Here is a 23,283-nt window from a genome sequence, read left to right on the forward strand (position 1 = left end):
TTTTTACCATTTCATTTCGAATTTGGGATTTTGGAGCTCTGGAGTGGTTTTCCCCCTCAAATTTCATCAGCTGATTTCAGGAGATCCGATGGACTATTCTCCATGCTGTTAGGACCAGGTAAGCGCTAACCCTAAGCTTTTCATTTTTGTTCCATTTTTATTTTTTATTTTGAGCAATTTTTTCCTTGGTTCTGGGCCCTTGGGGTTTGAAGAACTCATTCTCTATCCATCACACCTAGTCTGTATCGAAAGGTGCATTGCATACTAAGCTGGACATTGGCCAGTCCTGAGTCAGTATGCATCTCACCTTGCTAACTGGCAGGGTGCGATGGGTGCAGAAAGGAAACTTTACACAATGATTTTTGATGAAATTTTTGCCTATTTTTGCTCAAATTTGGATCCTAATTCATCTTTTTGTCTGTGACTCAGATATTTATTGGATCAAGATGGTCGTTACATGGCATGAACATGAACATGAAGAAGAAGACATGATTTCCTTACATGATCAGGGTGCTGCTACTGCATTGCATAACTGTGGTTTGCTCAAATTCTTTCGTATATCTAGCATGAGGCAACAAATCAGTTTGTTGTAGTATTTTCTCGATCCTTGGGATTCGATCAACCAGGTATTCTATATTAGAGGCAAATCTATTCCACTGACAGTCAAGGATATCTACTTTTTGACAGGGTTATCAAGGCGTGGTGCCCCCCTTCCGCTGTCGGGATTCGCCCGCGGGGGTGAATCGGTGAGAGATTATATCCGTCAGCTTTGTAGAGATGGATCTCAGCCTAGCAGAGATGGCAAGATCAATATCTGGGATGTCACTGATCAGTCTCTGAGGACCATTTTATTCACCTTTGCTAGATTGGCTGGTAGCGCAGCTCTTCATTTGGAAAACAGATCTTATGTGCAGTATGCTCTGGAATGCTTGGAACCAAAGGTATTCAACTGGTGTGAGGCGGTACTTCTGGTGATAAAAGAACATCTCTCTAAGGTAAAGAATGGAAGATCCAAGAACTTTGGCTACGGTTCCATTTTGACTGCTTTTGCCTTGGAGAGGATCCCACTGATGCAGCCTCAGCATATTTCACTAGGATTGCCAGCACCAAGGGAACCTAGGATGCAGAGATGGGTTGATCTCATGGCTAGACATGCTGGTCAGCCACAGATTTCTTTTTCTGATGCCTCCTTTGAGTGGTTTGACCATCAGGAGATGGTCTTCATAGAGTATCCATATGTCAGGTTGGATTTCCGTGGCAACCCAGGTTTGGCATTACCAGCTGGTGAGGAGTGGAGTGTGATAGGTAAAGATGATTTGACCATATCTTTGTTTATTAGTTTCATAATATTTTTGTAATTTATCAAGACTACTTGAACCCATGTAGTTGTGCAGATGTTGGGCCGGTGCGACCAGTGGCATGCCCAAGGGCGGCAACTAACATTCCAGCAGGAGAAGCTGTAGGGAGGGATGTCCTTTGTGATCTTGACATAGTAGAGACCCTGACAGTATTGCAGGATCAAATTGAGGGTCTTACCCTTGGTATTTAGGATGTGAGGATTGACGAGTTACCTCTGAGGCTTCAACGCCATACTATTTGCGTGTCGGGTCGATGGACTAGGCTCTTATGTATGATCGCACAGGCGGTGACATGTTATCACCAGCATCATTAGTATAGGATGCTTTTCTGTATTTACTTTTGATTTTCTTGGTCGCATGACCAATTTTTCTTTGTACACAAAACATTATGTGAACTATAAACAGATATATATTTTTATTTTCAGAGTTTATCTTGGTTAAGTTATGTGATCCAGATGCAAGTGTTGATATGAAACACTTTTCTTTACAAATGCTGCAAATGTTTGTCTAACACATAATTTAGTAATGAATCAGTTAATGTGTTTAAGTTTATGGAAATGTGTTGATATTGAATGGAATCAAATTGCCTTTCCAAAATCCTGACCCTTAGGAACATACAATAGATAGCAGGGTTCCGGACTGAATAGATGCCCATAAGCTGTAGAATGACGAGTTGTGAATCTAGCTTGACAACAAGTCGGTGTATTCCATGTGAAATGGCATTAGAGAGAAGCTCCATCAATGCACTGTATTCAACGATGTTGTTCATTAATTGAACAATACATATCCCTCTGAAACTCACTAACTCGCTGCTTAGAGCAAAGATGGCCCTGGCTGTAGAAGATAGGTTCCGTGTTCTATGACTAGCTCCGTCGGTGTATCCAACGAATGTTTCCAAAAAGTTTGACATCTGCAACAAATGCAAAGCGGATTACCTAACCAAAATGACAACTCTATATGAAAACAAAAATGAAACAAAAGCATATCTATAAATAGATTACTACACTTGATCAAGCATAGTACCTCTTAAGATACAACCCATTTCGGGGTTGCAATAGTGGAATTCCATCATAATCTACCAGCTCGTAGGCTCCTTTTGTTAATACTCACTTAACAATGTAGGGGCCCATCCATATTGATTTGAACTTATCTGCTCCCAATTTATTAGAGTCTTGATCATAGAGCAAGACTAGGTCACCTTCCGAGAAGACACGAGGCTTGACATTTTTGTCAAATTTCACTTTGACACATTTCTTATCTGTTTCGTTAGCCAGCATGGCATCACGACGGGTTTCATCCAAGTGGATTAGTTCCAAGAAATGAACCTCCTCCTCTGAAGTTTCGAGAAGTAGATCGATTGTGAGCTTGAGAGATGCAATTTCACACTAAATTGGCAAGACAAATTCTAGACCATACACCAACTCAAAAGGCGTAAATCTGGTCGCATTTCTCACCGAAGTTAAGCCGAGTACAGGATCAAATGCCAATTCCATTTGTGGACTCCAATCATTCTCTGTAGCATGTGCTTAACAACTTCGTTGATCGCTTCAGCCTGTCCGTTAGCCTGTGGATAATATGGAGTAGAACTATTGTGGGACAGTCCTAATTTGGCAGTCAATTCAACCATCATGTGATTGCAAAAATGTGATCCATGATCTGTGACTATAGCCTGTGGAACACCAAACGTAGAGACTACATGATTGAAAAAGAAAAGAGCAGTCGTTTCCTCGCTGTTGTTTAATGTAGGCATCGCCTCGGCCCATTTTGTAAAATAGTCGACAACAACTATGATATACCCATGCCCCTCGGCTGAGGTGGAGTTGCATGTCATGAAATCTATGCCCCATTTAGCGAATGGCTCAACAGCAACTACTGGATGCAGCAGTGTAGGTGGTAATCTGGTTTTGCAATAAAACAATCTGACAACCATGGCAACTTCTGATTGCAATTATGAAATCTTTGAAGATAGTGGACCAGAAGTAACAAGCTTTTAGGATCTTTTGTGCAGTAGCGTAACTATATAGATGCCCCCCACATGCGCTTGAATGACAATCATTCAGGACTTTTTCGGCCTCCTCATGCATGAGGCACCTTTGCAGAATTGTATCGACACCATGACGGTAAAGTGTATCACCAATGATCATGTAGTCTTTTACTTGGTATCGAGTACATCGTTGTTCCAAGTGAGAGGTGTTAGGCCTAAAGGTTTGGGTTTGGAGATAGATTAGTATATCCCCATACCACAGGTCACTTGATGATATCAGAAATAGAGTTTCATCTATGATTGATGCTTTAGATGTTAAATCTTTGGACAGTGATGGGAGGTCACAAAGTAACTCCGCGAAGACTAGAGATTTCTTTGATTTGGATTTGGTGAATTCCATATCAAACTCTTGCAAAATGGCTATCCATTTGGAATATTTTCCCTGTAATAATTGACGTGACAGAATGTAGGTCATACGGTTGCAATCTGACAAAAGGGTAGTTTTGCGAAAGAGTATGTAGTGTCGAAATCTCTGTACTTCTTAAACAACTACTAAAGCCATATTTTGAACATAGAATTACTTTCTTTCTGTATCATTTAATTTGCGGCTTAAATAATACACTGGATGTTCTATTACATTGTCTTATTGTACTAAAACCATTGCAATGGTTGTATCTATCGTGGCGAGATACAGGTTAAAATCTTTTTGATAGTCAGGAGCATATATTAATGATGCTTTTACTAGGGAATATTTTAAAGCATCAAAGGAAGCTTGCACAATCTGATCCCAGTTGAAGGGTACTTCTTTTTTCAAAAGACGCATATAACCTTTAGCAAGTTCTGCGTAATTTGGAATGAACCTCCTTAGAAAGTTTTCTTTCCCTTGGAGTTTCTGAATCTAAAGAAAATTTGAAGGTGGAGGCATGTTGATGATTGCCTGAACCTTACATGGGTCGAATCGGATTTCGTCCTTAGAAACTATGAAACCAAGTACCCGACTAGAACCAACACAACACACACTTGTGTGGATTGAGTTGTATCTTGTAGTGTCAGCAACATAGAAATATAGCTCTCAAATGCTACGGGTGATCAATCCACTTTCGTGAATGAGCTGATAGATCGTTGAGATATGGTTGAATGATGTGTTTGATGTCGTGGAAGGCATAATTCATTGCCCTCTAAAATGTTGCCCCTGTTTTCTTCAAATCGAACGGTAGTTGCGGTACGCAAATGTGCCCCATGGACATATAAATGCAGTCTTCGACTGGTCCTGTGGGCGGATATTGATTTGACTGTATCAGGAAAATCCATCCATAAATGAAAAGACTTCGCATCTGGCACATTCATCAATTATCTAGTCGATGAAGTGTGTAGGGTAGTTGTCCTTTGGACAAGCTTGATTTAAATCCCTGTAATCGACACACACTTTAATCGTTCCTTGTTTTTTCATCACAGGAACAATATTTGATACCCAATCAATTAGAGGAACAGGGTAAATGAAACCAACATGTAAACATTTTTCAACTTCTGCCTTAATGGCAGCAGTTTTCTTTGGGTGAACTGGTCGAAGCCATTGTCGTACTGGTTTGACATCTAGATACATCTTGATTTCATGTTCAACAATACTCGAGTCAATGCCTAGCATTTCTTCATATGACCATGCAATGACATCTCTGAATTCATGAAAGAGAGCGCTGTATATTTCCAATTCTGAAGGAGAACAAGATTTTCCAACATGAATATTATCTACAACATTAGGTTTGGTCGAGATATTAATGGCAATAGTTTCTTCAATATTGGATAGATTTCATTCGGAATCCACCGTATTTACAGTATTTGATAGAAAATAAAAAACTGAAGGATGATTAAGGTCGCTAGAATAATATTCGTTGTTATCTTGAAGCTGGGAACGATGGTGGTGATCTTCCCATGGTGCCTCCCCTATCATCATTCACTGAATGATTCCTTCGTCTGTAGAATGTACATGAGACCAAGGATTAGAAGAGGTGCCATACTCTAGATACCTATCTATCCAAACACTTGCTGAGTGTTGATTTGGGTTTGCCACGCATGCCCAAAAAACTGATTGCTACAACAATTCTATAGGGCTTGGGGGCAACACTTGGTGATGATCGACACTATCAAAATGTTCAGAGTTCTTCTTAATCTTTGTTGATGTTGGAGATATCATGTGACAGCTTTCCACTATGGCCACTTCCGCCAAATTACTCGGAGGCGGGAGGGAAAAAGTACCCATTAAGGAAGGGTCTTTTAGGAGACCTACTCCGATATTTTGAAGTGATTGAGAGCTTCCATGGATCAATGGAATGCTTCCGATAACTTGCGAACTGTTAGGGAGGAAGGTAAGTTGGTCAATGATTGTAATTCCACCTTGAAAGGGGAATGCAATCTTTCTAAAATATGTTGGCACAACAGCAGCCATAGCATAAATCCAGGGCCTACCTAGTAGGATATTGTAGTCAAGGTTTCCATCAATAACCTCGACTTCAATTTCTACTGTCTTACCCCCCAGTTTGATTTGCAAGTTACTTAATATCCCATATGGCGTGTATGTTTTTCCATCAAACGCTTTTAATGTCGTTTATGATCATGACAAGGGTGGAGAGCCTAAAGTTTTCTAGCAACTCATCGACATAATATAGATAGATGCCCCCTCATCAATGATTGTTCGATGAATAGTTTTGTTGAGGGATTTTACCTGTATGAGGAAAGCGAGTTGGGCTGGTAACTGAGGTTCATATCTTTTATGATTAAAGGCAACTAAATTGGAATCTGGATCAATCCAACCTATCGTCGATAACAAAGCCTGCTTTTGGGAGGGGAAATTATACAGTACTTAAAGTGTCGACATAGCGGATGGTGATTGTGCCAGATCCTCCACTATATTATAATTCTGTAATACTTGAGCACGAGGATTAAACGTCAATTTATGTACTACTCCCTTAGGCGGTTTTATTTTTAATTCAAGAATTATTGGTGGAACAACTTCTGGCGAAGTTGTTGTCGAACTACTGGGTTGATCTGTAGCCTTGTTGTTCGATGACTGTGGATTCCCATAATATTTATTCCTTGTTGATATCAAAGCATCATTTTGCTATTTTGAGATGGATAGCATAAGCACTTGGGATGGGGAAGCATGATCACTAGCAACCAGATTAGTTTCTGGGTTTGGAAATGGATCAATCAATACCACTGAGGTACTTGAAGTCTTTAAAAACCTCATGACCTCAGCTCGATGTCGACAATATTTCGTCTAATGGTCCTCATCACATATGAAATATCGCTGATTAGGTTTCTTTCATCTAGTAGGGTTTCCAGTAGACTTCTCAGGAGTCGAATCTTCCTATCTCTTCTTTTTGTTTGTCCCTTTCTTCTTGCCCCCTAATTGCTTAGGATTTTTGCCCTTGTCGGTTGACACGACATTAATCTCTGAGGCAAGAGGCTCTTCATCTGCTTTTTGACTAGAAACTACACAAGCTTTTTTAGATGTAGCCTTTGTAATTTTCGTGCTTGTGGTATCGATCATGCCATGGCCGGCATGAGAGTCCTTGTTTCATTTAGGAGGGGGAGGAATGGAAAATTCTAGTTTAGGAGCATCAGGAATTTTGTTGTAGAGCATGCAAGACTGAGTATAGATCAAGTCTAAATATTGTGCATGAGAAATGACTTTCTCTTCAGTGACAACTCCTCCCTTAGCCACATTCTCTATTATAGAGGGCAATAACGACTTTATAAACCATTCAGCTAAAAGTTGATTAGGGACATACATCTTTACCATTCGATGACGACACCGCCACTCATGAATATGGTCATATATGTGAGTGGCTTTCATCTGTTTAAAGTTGGTAAGGAGTTATGTCCGTGTTTCGTACCTTATGGGTAGCTAAAAATGGGTTAAAAAGGTAGTGGTGAGGGTGTTGAAGTTATCAAACGAAGCTCTAGGCAATTCAATATACCATTTTGCTGCCAGACTAGTTAGCGTTTGTTGGAAAAGGTGAAGCCTAATCGAATCATCATTCAGGGTGTTAGATAAGCACCACAAATGGAATGTCATTACATGATTAGATGGATCTTCACCTCGATTTCCATTGAACTTAGGAATATCAGAGGGAATTTTATGAGGAATCGCTGGCCACTAAGGGGCATAAGAAATTGGATCATTTGTTAGCCGGTTTAGATCTGGTAATTCTAGAATTGCTACAAAAGGCAACTGTTGATTCAAGTTAGGTGAACCATACTGTCAGGCGGAAAGAGTCGATAGTGCGGACACAACCAACCTCCCTAGGAGCCTAAGACTCTCTAGTGACAAACAAGACAAACAAGAGCAATCCTTCTCTAAACATGCATTTACTATATAAGAAATCAAGTGTTTAGATCCTACCTGTAGTCCAACGTTGTTGTAGCAGTCCAGCCTCGCTGATCCGGATGAGCTCCTCCTTCACTTCGAAACCTGCATTCACTAACAATCAAACGATTAAATAGCACTTGATAATCTCATAAAATAAAACATATTTAACACATAGACCAAGGAGTACATGAAACAACTCATAAATAACAAGTTATTGAGAAGAATGGACTCATTTGCATTAATAGGAAACAAAACGAACAATTACAACCTGAGCCTTGGTGTTGTGCAAGTCCCTCCCAGGGTCCATCAAGAGTTCTCCTTTACTTTGACAAAGCTCACCCACTTCCAAATAGAACAAGCAAAGATGACAATCTCTCTTCACAAGCTTCTAAATGGGAGTCCTAATTCCAGCAGCATCTACCCTTAGAAATGTTTAGCTTTCAACCTCTCCTCCTTCTGGCCCAATGCCTGTATTTATAGTGCTCAAGAGGAAGTTAATCAGGTCCACCATCAATGGGATAATCCCCTCTTTGGATGGGATAGCTCCCTTATTGATGGGATAAGTTCCTCTTTGGTAGGGATACATGAACCATCTGGAGGCGCTTCATACACGTCAAACATACTTCTAGAATGCTCTAGAAGTGACCACAAGTAACTTTTTAAAGATGAAACTCGCGCCTTTTGACCTTTACAGGGGTACGCACCTGCCCCTTTACATACAGAGCGTACAAGTACGCAGTTTTTGTGAACATTAGGTGCGTATACGCAGGTAAGGCCGAGAGAATCTGCGTACCCAGAGATAAACACATTTACAAAGACTTTCTCTCTTTTGGAGTTTGACATGGAGAGCAGAGGCATAAGACTTGCCCAGGAGGATAGCATGACTGTTGATAGAGCCATACTAACTGTAAATAGCCATGGTGACATTTTTTAATGTAACAGATTGCCCCCTAAAGTGCGAAGCCTGTAGTAGATTATGGTTTTGTATTATCTAGGAAGGGTGAAGCGCTTTATCATTTCAAGGATTATCTCGTGGAGAGCCTGGTCAGAACCTGCAATTTTCAACACAAAATACATGTATAAGATTATATCATCGCTGAGGTAGGCATTCCCATACTCAGATCAAAACTTTAAATAACAGACTAACTATTCTAATACAGGAATGATCTTGCAGTACATCATAATCATAGACTTTTGTAGACACAGTATGGGCGCAGCCATCTGTTTATGATTAGTCTACTAGATAATGAATACAAAACTCCTTGCAGCCTGGATGGTGGAAACTAGATCCAGGGTCTTCATTTCTACTTCCTGAATTGGTACGATTCTAGCCATGCGAATAAATGAGTTGATGTCGAACATGGTAGAAACCACTTGATTACCAGTCGATGATGTAAACTGTTAACAAGTGTGAGAGAGACCACCAGTAATGTCAATGGTTCTCAAAGTACCCAGTACAATCCATGAGATGTGAATGAATGAGTTGATGTCGAACATTTCACGGAATCCTTCGATCGAAAGTCAATGATGTAAACTGACGTCAAAGGCGAGAAACCTTCCATTGATGCATGCAGACTTCAAGGTACTGACGATTTCTAAGTCATCTCTCTAGATAATGTGCTGATGTCGATAGAAATCGACCCGTTGCAGGCAAGCCCACAACACGAAATCATTGTTCAAGTTGAAGAAATGTTGCTGTAAGGACTGACTCAGGGATGGTCAAATGGACGACAAGTATTTTGCAGATGAAAGTTTATTTGCAGATACCTCTTGAACACATAATGACACGACAGATGGTTTGGTTATGATTTGACCCAAAGTTAATACCCGGAAACGGTTGAAGACTTTCAAAGTGGTTTGATCAACTTTTAAGGCAAAGGATTTCCCAACCCCGGTGAACGGAAAGTGTCGTGTTCAAGAGCGGTAATAAGGTTCTTCTGTAACAAAGGATAACAAATAGGTTCATTCTTCTCTCTTTTCCCCCACCATTTCTGGCAAGTACCTCTTTTTCTTTAACAAGCTTGAGGAGGATAACATATGCTTGATTATAAGCTCATCCTTCGGATGAGTCCAACCTAGTTTTGATTCGAACCCTAGGAAGGAGTGGTTCGTTCCTGTTTGTAATTGAACAGGTCCTTTACTGTGAAATTTTAACGAGCCCAGTATAGGAGAAACTCGGCGTTTTTCAATTTTAGAGAGTCTGAAAAACTTAAGAAGACTCCAGGTTGAACTTTTTCGTAAATTTGTGTCCCCCAAGCCCGAAAAAGTATAAAATAATACCTGGGAGAACCACTTGATCTTGCGACCAAGGAATACTTTCATGATTAGTGTCTCTGACCTGAAAAGTAAAAAGCGATCAAGGACACGTCGTTTTATTTCCATATCGAGTTTGAAACGACAAAAACCCGGCCATCTTTTCCTGTTTTTACGGTCAGAAAAGAGCTATAAGGGGACCGTCTTTTAATTCCGTTTTAACGAGTGTAAAAGAAACGCTCGGCAATCTTTTCATATTTTAGGAGTCAGAAAAGAGCTTAAAAGATGACTCTGATGTTTTGGTTCATGAAAAATGATGATTTTACTCTAAAGTCCTTTTGTCCTGCACAAAAACGACATATTACTCATACCTGTTTAAGATGGGTAAAAATACATTGAAAAATATCCTTTCATGGTGAAAAATAAACAAACTTAGCATTCATTCATCCAAAAAACCTATAAAAAGACTTTTTACCATGTCATTTTTACCATTTTACTGTTGAGGTTGAGAAAAGGGCTTTTGACAAGAAAACTTCCTATGGTCATTGCGGAGAATCCGACCGTCAGAATCGAACGCCGTCTCATCAGGTATTCTACAACATCCTTCTCTTACTTTCCATCCGTTTAAAATTCATTTTTAAGTTTTTATTTGATTTTTTGGGGGTCTTGGGGTTTCAAGATGCGCCCTTCGAGGTACGCAGGTCATGCACTGCTGACCTGCGTACCCCGATATTTTCTCAATGGGGAAAATACCAGGTGTACGCACCCGGCCTTAAGGGAAGCTGCGTCCAGACGCTTTGTTCCTAAAAGCCGAGGTGCGTACCCCGCAAAACGCATTTTGAAACCCTCATTTCTCCAAAATGAACCAAAATTTTAAAATTTTATGGACTCTAACAGATGTTTTATGATGTACAGGGTGCACACCATGCTTGATTGGCGCGAAAGAGAACACGAGGACGTTGATTTGGCCGCAATAGGTCATCAACCTTCCATTGATGCGTTAAAAGCATGCGGACTGTACAAATACTGGGCCATACCTGGCATGAGGGGCCAGGTGCCATTCCTTGAGTGGCTGGTTGAAAGGTAGAACATTCAGGAGCAATGTTTCTACATCGGAGAGCACCAGCTCGAGATAGAGCCCTCCGACATATATTTTCTCACTGGCTTGCCTAACAGGGGCGAGCAACTCTCTCTATTCGGGACTAGGCCGGGTGGCCAATCCCTTGCTAGTCTCCGGCTAGAGTGGTGCAACAATCAAAACCAGGAGAAGGGGATAGAAATCAAGTACATATCCTGACCTGAACTTATGGTGATAGCCTTTACTGTTACCAGACTTTGCGGCGCGGCCGCTTTGCACCATGCCACCAGGTCCCAAATGCGGATGGCTATAGATTGCTTCCAAGGCACCATTTTCAACTGGTGCGATGCTGTGTTGGCCAATATGAAGGGCCAACTAACCAGGGCAAAGAGAGGACAACTGAAGACCTTTGGATATGGGCCTTTAGTCGTGAGCTTTGCCCTAGAGAGAGTTCCAATGCTGATCCCCCAGCATCTTACAGTTCCAGTTGGGGCTCCTCGGGAGCCTAAGTTGATGAGATGGGTTGCGGTAATGGCCCGGCATCCTGATGAGGGAGCAGCAGTTGTTCGATTTCCTGATGGTTACTTTCGCTGGCTAGAGAGCCAGGTCTTTGCTATTCAGGACTTTCCTTATGCCGGAATGGATTTTCGGAATGATCCGGACATGGTTCTTCCATAGGGAGAACAGTGGGACGACAGAGGTATTTCATTTTTCACAAGTTTTTAAATTATGTATATATATATATATATATATATATATATATATATATATATATATATATATATATATATATTTTTTTTTTTTTTTATATCGCCTCAAAACTGACAGCACAAATTTTCAAAATGCAGATGTAGGTACGGCGTCCAGCCAACCTCCGAGCTTTTGAGAGGAGAATACCAGCTGTACCAGCACCATCCCCACAGGATGCGACCGCAGAGACCTTAGCCGAGCTGGAACAGGATCTAGAGCGTCTGACGGCGGATATACCAGAGACCACCATAGATGACATTCCTATTCGACTTCAGCGCTATGTGGTCGCAGTCCCAGGACCTTTTAGGAGGTTCTTGTGTAGGGTAGCGCGGGCAGTGGTCTCGTATAGAGAGCACCACCAGTGATTGGCTAGTCACTTTTGTAGACACATATGACATTTTTGGTTTTTTGTACTTATCATTTTTGCCGATCATAAGGTGTTTTTCAACCTATGATCGAAGACGATGTATATTTTTGACACACTCCTATCTATATATATATATATCATTATTACCGGCTCATCTTGTTTAACATATGTGATGAAATGTTTTTAAATTTACTTGCATGATTATCGTAAATGTCTGTCCAACATTCGAGAAGCAATTGCATCTGCTAATGTATTTAAAGACCTTGGAATATGCTGATATTCAATGTAATCAAATTCACGTTCCAAGAGGCGCACTCTCAAAAACAACCTTAATAACATAGGATTTCTAATGGTATATACTCTATTAAGCTGTAATACAACGAGTTCAGAATCTAACCTCACTATCAAACGTCGAAATCCAAATGAAATAGATTCAGACAATAATTCAACCACTGCACTGTATTCTGCAATGTTGTTCGTCGTTTGACCGAGGCTCACCCCATGCATAGAAACTAACTCGTCAGAGGGCGAATAGATAACCCAAGCTGCAGAAGAGATATTCCGTGTACTACGACAAGCACCATCAGCAAATCCAATGTACGTTTGGAGAGGCGTCGACATCTGCAATATCAAGAGTAAAACCAAGATAAGCCAGAATAACGACGAAAAACACACTTTCTAAGATAAGCACACTATCTAAACTAACAAACATACTAGCTAGAAAGAAAACCTAACCTAACTAAAAATTCTCCATACCCACCATTTAAGCATAATACCTCTTTAGGTAAAGTCCATTTCTGGGTTTACCCAAAGAGTCCCCATCAAAATCTACCAACTCATAGGCCCCTTTTGCTAGCTTTCGCTTTACAATGCAGGGTCCATGCCACATAGGAACGAATTTTCCAGCACCTAGCTTATCGTTAGCTTGATCATATAATAGCACTAGGTCTCCCTCCGAAAAACTCCGAGGGGTCACATTTCTATCATACTGAGCTTTCATTCGCTTCGCGTGAGTCTCGATTTCCAATGCAGCGTCACGTCGAGTCTCATCTAACTGAGCTAAGTATAATAAATGTTTCTCCTCTTCAGAAGTAGCTGGGAGTAATTCGACAGCCATTTGAAGTGATGGGATTTCGCATTCAATGGGTAACACAGCTTCCAAGCCATAAACTAGCTGGAAAGGAGTGAACCTTGTTGAAGTTTTCACTGAAGTTCGGTATGCCCATAGCGCTGAAAATAACATGTTGTGCCAATTCGACCGATGAATACCAATGATTCGTCGGATCATGATAACCAAAACTTTGTTGATAGACTCAACCAAACCGTTAGCTTGCGGATAATAAGGAGTAGAGCTATCGTGGCGCAAACCAAGCTGGCTTGTAAGCTCAATCATCATGATGTTTCGAAAATGGCTCCCATGGTCAGTGATGATTGCTTGTGGGACACCAAACCTAGTTATAATGTGATTGAATACGAAAACTGCAGTTGTTTTGCCGCTTGCGTCGAATGTAGGCATCGCCTCAGCCCATTTAGGAAAATAATCAACCGCAAGGATGATATAGGCATGCCCCCCGGCCGAGTGAGGGTTACAAGTAATAAAATCGATACCCCATTTGGCGAAAGGACCAACGACAATTATAGGATGGAGAGGAGCAGGTGGTGCGCGCATCTTGCGATCAAACACTTGACAGTTGTGGCACTTTCGGACCACAATGATACAATCTTTAAACATGGACGGCCAGAAATAGCCAGCGCGCAACACCTTCTGAGCTGTGGCATACCCAGACATATGACCGCCACATGCTCCAGAGTGACAATCATTCAAAACCTTCTCAACCTCTTCGTGAGTTAAACAACATCGAAAAACTAGGTCTGCCCCCCAGCGATAAAGTGTATCTCCAATAATTCTGTATTGCTGGGATTGAAACCGAATTTTTCAACGTTTCGACTTTGAAGCTTCAGGCCGAAAGGTTTGGGTTTGGAGATAGATGATTATATCCCCGTACCATGGATCTAAAGTACTGATAAGAAACAAAGATTCGTCCGCAATGGACTCCTCTGCCACAGTTTCTATGTCAGCACGTGGGAAATCACACATCAATTCCGCAAAAACTAAGGATTTCTCAGACTTGGACTTCTCGAACTCCAAGTCGAACTCTTGCAGAATAACGATCCATTTAGAGTACTTGCCCCCTAGCAGTTGTTTTGTCAAAATATAAATCATAGGGTTGCAATCCGAAATAACTGTAGTTTTACGGAGAAGAATGTAGTGACGAAAACGATGGATAGCTTGAACGGCTGCCAGGGCCAATTTCTCCACATGCGAATATTTTAGCTCAGTGGGGTTTAATGTCCTACTAAGATAATATATCACATGTTCCGCTCCGAATTCATCTTCTTGGACTAGCACCATTCCGATAGTGGAATGCGAAGCTGCGAGGTATAAGAAGTAGTCCTGGTTGTAGTTGGGAGGATGCAACAACGGTGCATGGGTCAACGCGTGTTTAAGTGCATCAAAAGATTGTTGGGCAATCTCGTCCCAAAAGAATTGAGCGTTCTGTTTCAACAACCGTGTAAAACCTTTAGTGACCTCGGCGTAGTTTGGAATGAATCGGCGTAAAAAGTTTGCTTTCCCTTGCAAACTTTGGAGTTGGCGCAAACTCGAAGGAGGAGGAAATTTGATGATAGCTTCGACCTTCGAGGGATCGACGCGAATGCCGGCTTTTGAAACAACAAATCCCAGCAATCGACCCGTTTCTATACAGAATACACACTTGTGGGGATTCAACCGAATACGATAATGCCTACACCTCATAAAGATTGCTCGTAAGTGGACAAGGTGATCAGCTCGATGTAAAGAATGAGCAGGCAAATCATCGAGGTACAGTTGCACAATGTGCTTGATGTCATGAAATGCGTAAGACATCGCCCGTTGAAAAGTGGCTCCGGCATTCTTAAGCCCAAAGGGTAATTTGCAGTAAGCAAATGTCCCCCATGGACAAATGAATGCCGTTTTTGGTTGATCGGCAGGTAGAATATTGATTTGATTATAGCCCAAAAAACCATCCATAAAGGAAAACATTTCACTTCCGGCACAATCATCAATAATTTGATCGATATAAGGCGTAGGATAGTTGTCTTTTGGACAAGCTCGATTTATATCCCTATAGTCGATACAGATTCTTATTGTTCCTTGTTTCTTGTTAACCGGAACAATATTCGATACCCAATCCGTTAACGGGATTGGATAAATGAAACCTGCTTTCAACAGCTTCTCGACTTCTGCTTTAATCGCAGCCACTTTTCTAGGGTGAATCTGACGCAACCATTGCCGGACGGGTTTAGCGTCCGGGTAGGTCTTTATTTCATGAACAACAATGGCAGGATCGATTCCTGGCATTTCCTCGTAAGACCAGGCAAACACATCGCGGAATTCTTGGAATAGGGCCTTGTAAGTTTGAATTTCATCTTCTGTACATGAAGCACCTATATGAATGTTTTCCTCAATTCCGGGCTTCACTGAAATGTCAATGGGAATAGTGCGAGAAATATTCCCTAAATTCAGCTCTGAATCAAAATGTTTCGTTGGATTCTGAGCGTCTTTGACATATTCAGCGGTAAAAATAGATGAAAAATCGTTTTCAAAAGCATCATCCTCAGGTAAAAACGAAGATCTTTGATGGAGATCTTCCCATGGTAGATCGTCTACACTTAGGATTTCGCGAAGTTGCTCGTCAGATGACACGACTTCGGGAAACGCTATCCGTTCTGAGGTTGATGTGAAAAGTGATTCTTCACTGACCACATTCATTTGGTCGATTTGGGTTGAACACGAGTCGGTAAAAGACATGACGGCTTCATAAGCAATTTCATATGGACTCAAAGGCATAGCATCACCGAATGAGTCTATCTCAGATTCAGATGGGACAATCCAAGGATCGTCGTAAATAATGGTGTCTGATGTAATCATATGAATTGATGCAAATGAAGAGTCTGCGTTGATTGGAGGGAAAGGAAAAGTCCCCAGTAAACCGGAATCTTTAACTAAACCTACGCCAACGTCCCTATAAGGGGTTGTCGTCTTACCGACATGCTGGATACTCTCTGAAGAGGCTGGGTCGGATGAAAAGTATGTCAGTTGATCAATGGTCATGATCTTACCGTTATGTGGAAACTTTGTTACTCTGAAGACCGATGAAACGACCGCTGTCATAGCATATGACCAACTTCGACCCAAAAAAAGGTTGTAGTCTAGAGGGGCATCAACCACCTCCACATCCAGACTAACGGTTTTACCTTCTACCCCTATAGGCAATTCCTGTAGAATGCCAAACGGACGGAACCCACGGCCATCAAAGGCCTTAAGGATGGTCGGGGATTGGTTCAGCGCATGAGAACCAAGTGATCTCCAACACTGAATCGACATAATACACGTGGAAGCTCCCTCATCAATTACAGTCCGATGAATAGGCCTGTTTTTGACTATCACTGGAATCTGGAAAGCCGTTTGATGGGGAAGGCGCGGTGTACTATTTTCTAGATCCAAGATTATCAGATTCGGGTCCTGAACATCAACAGCTCTGATAGCCGACAAAAGTAATTTTCGCTGTGCTGGGCATGATTGCAGCACTTCTAAAGCCGACATTGCTGAGGGTGAAACAGCTAAGTCCTCAACAATGTTGTAATTCTAGGCCGCTCTCGCATGTGGATTGAAAGCAGACCTTCGAAGTACACCCTTGGCAGGAGGTTTGATTACTAAGTCTGGGTTAGGTTTTTCTATCTGTAGTGGATCGGAACCAGGAGCTGAGGTTGATGGATTAGAATGAGAAGATTCTGCTTCCTTACCATCAACAGGATTCTTACTACCATAATCTTGTGACCGAGTCGCAATCCTCACATGAGACATCATCAAAATGGGTTCTTCACTGGCAGTCGAGGAACAACCTATCATCTTACTCTACTGCTTTGGAAATGGATCTTTTAACATAGCAGGAGTGGGAGAACCTTTGACTATTTTCACAACCTCGGCCCGATGAGGGCAATCTCTTGTAAAATGATCCTCTTCACAAATAAGACAAGGATATCGAGGTTTGCGCTTTTCGTCATTGGTTTCCGACTTTTCTGTTTTCTCCTTCGGAGCCTTGTCTGCTTTAGCCTTCTTCTTTCCTTTCTTCTTTCCACCGTTTTTTGATTTGGCCGTAGATGACTCTACAGCGTGAATATCGGCGGAAAGTTCAGGAGAAGACTCTCCTGTCGGGGAATCAGGCAAGGTGATTATAGGAGTAGTAGAATTCTTGGAAGATTTCTTCTTGCTCTTTGTGTTCACCGTACCAATCATACCATCAGCGGCATGAGATCCCGAAGGAGCAGCAGCGATTTGATTCGATTTTGGAAGATCTGGGATCTTCTCGTGTAACGTACCTAACTGAGTATAAACTAAGTCAAGGTACTGCGCCTGAGAAATGACTTGATCCTCAGTAACTACTCCAGCCTTAGCTACATCTTCAGTAATCTTCGGTAATAATGATTTAACAAACCATTCAACTAAGATTTGGTCCGGAATAAAAACTTTCACTAACCTTCTTCGAAGTCTCCACTCATGAATGTTATCAGAAATATACGTTGACGTCGATTGTTTTAGTGAAGTTAATAACTCCGTGTCGTTATCGTATCTGACCGGCAACTGAAAGTGAGTTAAGAACGAGGTATCTAACTGGCTAAAATTGTAAAAAGAGGCCCGTGGTAACTCAATGTACCACTTGGCTGCAAGACCAATGAGTGTACGCTGGAAAAGACGTAAGCGGATCGAATCATCCGAGATAGAATTTGAAGCACACCAGAGGTGGTAAGTCAACACATGATTGGACGGATCCTCTCCAGACTTACCTTCGAACTTGGGTATATCACTGGGCAACTTATTTGGCATTGGCGGCCAGAACGGAAGATATTGAATTGGATCGTTCGTTAGGCGCGTCAAGTCTAGTAAATCCAAAGTTACGATAAACGGTAATTGCCGGTTAGGATCTCTAAAACTCTGGGTCACAAGACCAGTCCCAGGAGCAGGATATCCAGGATAACTAGGAACAGGAATCACATTAGGGATATTATATCCTCCTGGAAGACCAGGATTAATCGGACCGTACCGGGGTTGCTAAGGTTGTTGATAAGTGTACCCAGGATACGGTTGATACTGGTAAACCGGCTGCTAGACAGCTTGCCCATATTGGTATTGTCCCTGGTACGGTTGATGAACAAATTGAGGTTGAGTAGTGACAACCGTACTTATACCAGGCTGACCTATAGGCATCTGGACCGTGGTTTGAATCGTAGATCCAGACAACGGTAAAGATGTCTGAGGAGTGGTTGTAGAGACAGTAGAAACCGGAGCTGTTGATACTCCAGAAGTAAGTGTGGCAGATGTTGCAGTAGTTGCAGCACCCGTTTGAGATGGAGTACTAGGTGCAATTGGCAGCTGAGTAACTACCGAAGTTACAAAAGTTTGAACATTTGACTGGACAGGTTGCGGTTGCTGGGGTGGACCAGAAACTACGGGTTGTCCAGCTTGAGGTACCAACTGTATACTTGGCTGCAACACCTGTTGACCCTGTGATGGATCCCACACTATCATTCCGGGGTATTGACCCGTAACAGGTTGAGAATACTGAGATCCATAACCGGATTGAGGATAGGATTGATAACTGAAAGGTACGGTTCCCATACCTTGGACATATGACTGACCTTGAGGTGGTTGATAACCTTGACTCGAGTATTGACCTTGAGGTTGATAACCTTGGGGTAAATACTGATACTGGGGTTGACCTTGACCTTGAGGTTGATACCCTTGAGGTTGATACCCTTGGGGTTGATACCCTTGAGGTAAATATTGATACTGAGGTTGACCCTGGGGTACATATTGAGGCTGGGGTTGACCTTGAGGCATGTATTGCACCATAGGTACATACTGACTTTGAGGCTGCCCCCCAGACACAATTTGTGTACCTTGAGGTTGCCCCCCAGGCATTAACTGAGGCTGCCCCCCAGGCGGTAATTGACCACCTTGAGGTTGAGAAACGGGAACTGAACCTGACATCATGTAAATGTCTCCTACACCCAACGGTTTATTACCATTGTTTCCAGCTAATAACCCATGATCGACGGGTTGAGGAGATGCCCCCGCAAAGATACCAGAAAGTGACTGATACCCAGTGGGAACAGAAGGACCGCCGTGTAAGAAAGATTCAGGAGATTGAGTGAACACGGACGACTGACCAGACATATTTACAGGAGTATAAATACCTCCAGGTGGAAAAGGAGTACGAGGTGTAGAAAAACCTATTCCTGAGTTGTCTAAATAATTGGTTAACGAGAGGTACCAAGTAGTACTTCTAGGAGGACTGTAAAAGATAGATTCACGCTCCCTGAGCTCAATAGTAAGTTGATCTTCAAGGTTAGAGACGCCTATTTCTTCCTCTGGAGCAAGTTCTTCAATAGAAATCAAACCAGTAGGAAGATTTTCAGTGATAACTCGTTCTACTCTTGGTGAATCTGGAGCACTAGAAGTTGGAGTAACAGGTTCAGATATTTCAGGTTCTTCGCCTATATCACTAGTAGACGAAAAACTACCAGCAAGCTCAGAAACTGTAACAGCTTCGGGATTATAACCTGTCTCTAGACTTTGGTAATCTGGATGGACTACCAAGGAAGATTCTCCTTCTTCAGGTGAACCTACTCTACTGCCACTAGGAGGAGTTACAAGGACCTTCAATCCTTCGTACTGACCCGGGACGTCTTCAGGAGATCCACCCCACGATCTACGGAGTCTCCTCAACAAATCAGTTCCGGTAACAATCTCAGGTGACTTGCCCCGAAGTCTACGGGACTGTCTCGGTAATTCCGCCACAGCTAAAAACTTTTAACTACTACACACGAAAACAAAGTAAAATCTCAAATCAAACCACCTAAAGTCGCTAAAGAACCAAACAAATTTGAATCACACGCCTAAAGAATCTAGGGCGTCAAACCATGCACAAACAGTAGCCTTCCAGACCGAAAATGCTAGTTGGAGATGAAACCCAACATCGCCGGATTTAGTACAGAAGTGGCGGGTGGAACAGTTACCCCGGCAACCTGCTTAATGAATAGACCGGCACAAGTTCCTCCACTTTAACCGTCTCGAGTGAAGTGAACCCCCCAGAAAATCCAAGTGAGTCTAGCCGACATCTGCTCCAGGTACAGTGGGATCTTCCCTCCACCGTCACCTCGGTAGAATCCTAAAGATAATGGTCACTAAGGTTACCAACTGCAACAAATGCACCTGGGGGAACAGTCTACACTCCGACAGCACGCAAGGGCAGAGTATCAAGCTCAATCCCCTTGCCGGTTCCTTGACAATAATCCAAGGTTTACCGACAAGTGACCCCTGGCTCCTTGACAATGGTTAATCCGAGGTTTACCGTTTGTAATACGTGCGTGTCTGGCGTCGTTCCCAACGAGGGAGGATTGATCCCCTCACTGGTTCGGACACAAGCTCATGCTTCTCCTTTAAGAGGAGCTTTCCCAGAGTACAAATGAGACAATTGGATTTATTCTATCACAAGATAAACTACTTGTTTGGTTTTGTTGTCTTGGAGAGTTAATTACTCTCCTACTCCAAGACACTAGCCTGATCTAAATTGGTGTTTCAGAGCCCTAGTAAATAAAAGTTACTACGTTGATTTTACTTTAAGCGTTAATTTTATGGTTTTTCTTAAAGACAAAAGGTAGCGGAAATGAAACCAATGGTGTGTAGACTCGACTCAAACCACTACAAAGATGCACCTAAGATGATTTACGCTACTTTTCTCTTTCAATGAAACTCCTAACTAAGAGAGTTGGAAAATGCAAATTTTATAGAAAACAACTTTCTTAGTAAAGACAATCAAAGAAACAATTCTCTTTATCTTTCCAAGCATACAAACATGACCACTCCTCACGTGCACGAAAAATTCTTTTTCTTTCAAAATACCTCAAAGCTACTTGAAACAAAACTTTTCAAAGGAGATGTTTTTGTATTTTCTCTTATTTAATAAAGCATATAAATCTATTTTAACGAAAATCAATCTCAAAATCTATAAAAGCTATGAAAATATTGACTCACAAGCAAATCAAAAAGAAATTTACTCTAAAGCAAACCTAACGAGGCAAAAGCTTACAAGGATGATTCTAGGTTGTTTTACTTGACCACAATCAAGCCAAGGACCAGCTAATGCAGAATCAAAAGACCAGTCAAAACAAAACTCAAATCTTTTTGTTCTTTTTGTAAAATGGAATTCAATACTCAATCAACAAGCATTTCGAAATTCGCCAAAGAGACAACTCAAACGTAAGTTGCTCTCACAGGTAGACTTTATGACAGGTCCGACTCCTAAGAAGGCTGACAAAACCAGAGATATCTAAGGCTTGACAACTTCTACCGCCAAAGTCACTACAGGACCTACTCAAAAATCAAACCCTAGGGCTTAAATTTCTATGAAATCCACTAAAACACTCAATGCTATCGAAACAAGTTCAGGTGAAGATCTTTGACAGGAGACTAATGGATCTGGGCAGTAAAAACTAAGAAAAAGCAAAATCTAAGAGGAAAAATGTAAAAAATGGAAATTTCTTGATTTTTAGCAGGGTACGCAGGCAACCTGTTAAGACATGTGCGGGCCCGCTCTGTGCACACAGCAACAGTGCGTACAGGTATGCACTGTGCAATACTCAGAGGGTGCGTACTACTGTAAAAACCAAGAAAAATTAAATTCAATCTAACCCTAAGCTAACCCACCCAAATACAAAGTCACAGAGCCAAAAACCAGAATATAAATGACTTTTCTCAGATCAAAGTTGCATACAAAAGAAAAAACTTTCTCATCAATGGAGTCCCCAGCGGAGTCGCCAATTTGTCAGGCGGAAAGAGTCGATAGTGCGGACACAACCAACCTCCCTAGGAGCCTAAGACTCTCTAGTGACAAACAAGACAAACAAGAGCAATCCTTCTCTAAACATGCATTTACTATATAAGAAATCAAGTGTTTAGATCCTACCTGTAGTCCAACGCTGTTGTAGCAGTCCAGCCTCGCTGATCCGGATGAGCTCCTCCTTCACTTCGAAACCTGCATTCACTAACAATCAAACGATTAAATAGCACTTGATAATCTCATAAAATAAAACATATTTAACACATAGACCAAGGATTACATGAAACAACTCATAAATAACAAGTTATTGAGAAGAATGGACTCATTTGCATTAATAGGAAACAAAAGGAACAATTACAACCTGAGCCTTGGTGTTGTGCAAGTCCCTCCCAGGGTCCATCAAGAGTTCTCCTTTACTTTGACAAAGCTCACCCACTTCCAAATAGAACAAGCAAAGATGACAATCTCTCTTCACAAGCTTCTAAATGGGAGTCCTAATTCCAGCAGCATCTACCCTTAGAAATGTTTAGCTTTCAACATCTCCTCCTTCTGGCCCAATGCCTGTATTTATAGTGCTCAAGAGGAAGTTAATCAGGTCCACCATCAATGGGATAATCCCCTCTTTGGATGGGATAGCTCCCTTATTGATGGGATAAGTTCCTCTTTGGTAGGGATACATGAACCATCTGGAGGCGCTTCATACACGTCAAACATACTTCTAGAATGCTCTAGAAGTGACCACAAGTAACTTTTTAAAGATGAAACTCGCGCCTTTTGACCTTTACAGGGGTACGCACCTGCCCCTTTACATACAGAGCGTACAAGTACGCAGTTTTTGTGAACATTAGGTGCGTATACGCAGGTAAGGCCGAGAGAATCTGCGTACCCAGAGATAAACACATTTACAAAGACTTTCTCTCTTTTGGAGTTTGACATGGAGAGCAGAGGCATAAGACTTTCCTAGGAGGATAGCATGACTGTTGATAGAGCCATACTAACTGTAAATAGCCATGGTGACATTTTTTAGTGTAACACATACCTAGGATAAGATGGAATCGCCTGAGCAGTAGGTCTTTGCATACCAGCATAATGTGTCTGATGCTAGTAAATTTGGTAAGGTTGATGGGCATAACCATTATAGTATGGTTGTTGATAATCGTTTGGGAAATGTGGTTGCCCGTTA

General features: G+C 41.7%; 1 protein-coding gene across 1 annotated transcript in view; it reads left to right on the plus strand.

The window, feature by feature from the left end:
* Nucleotides 1-1,214: 1,214 nt before the first annotated feature.
* LOC149191656 (uncharacterized) overlaps nt 1,215-23,283 on the plus strand; it is a 47,114-nt gene continuing 25,045 nt past the window's right edge. The window contains exons 1-2 of the mRNA XM_089406732.1: nt 1,215-1,305; nt 1,395-1,507. Of these exons, the coding sequence (XP_089262858.1) occupies nt 1,215-1,305; nt 1,395-1,507 (204 nt within the window). The remainder of the gene's footprint in view (nt 1,306-1,394; nt 1,508-23,283) is intronic.

Source organism: Pinus tabuliformis, chromosome 2_2 (assembly GCF_031772625.1).
Source record: "Pinus tabuliformis cultivar Carrire ecotype Pingquan chromosome 2_2, CPIR1, whole genome shotgun sequence".
NCBI classification, from domain to species: Eukaryota; Viridiplantae; Streptophyta; class Pinopsida; order Pinales; family Pinaceae; genus Pinus; species Pinus tabuliformis.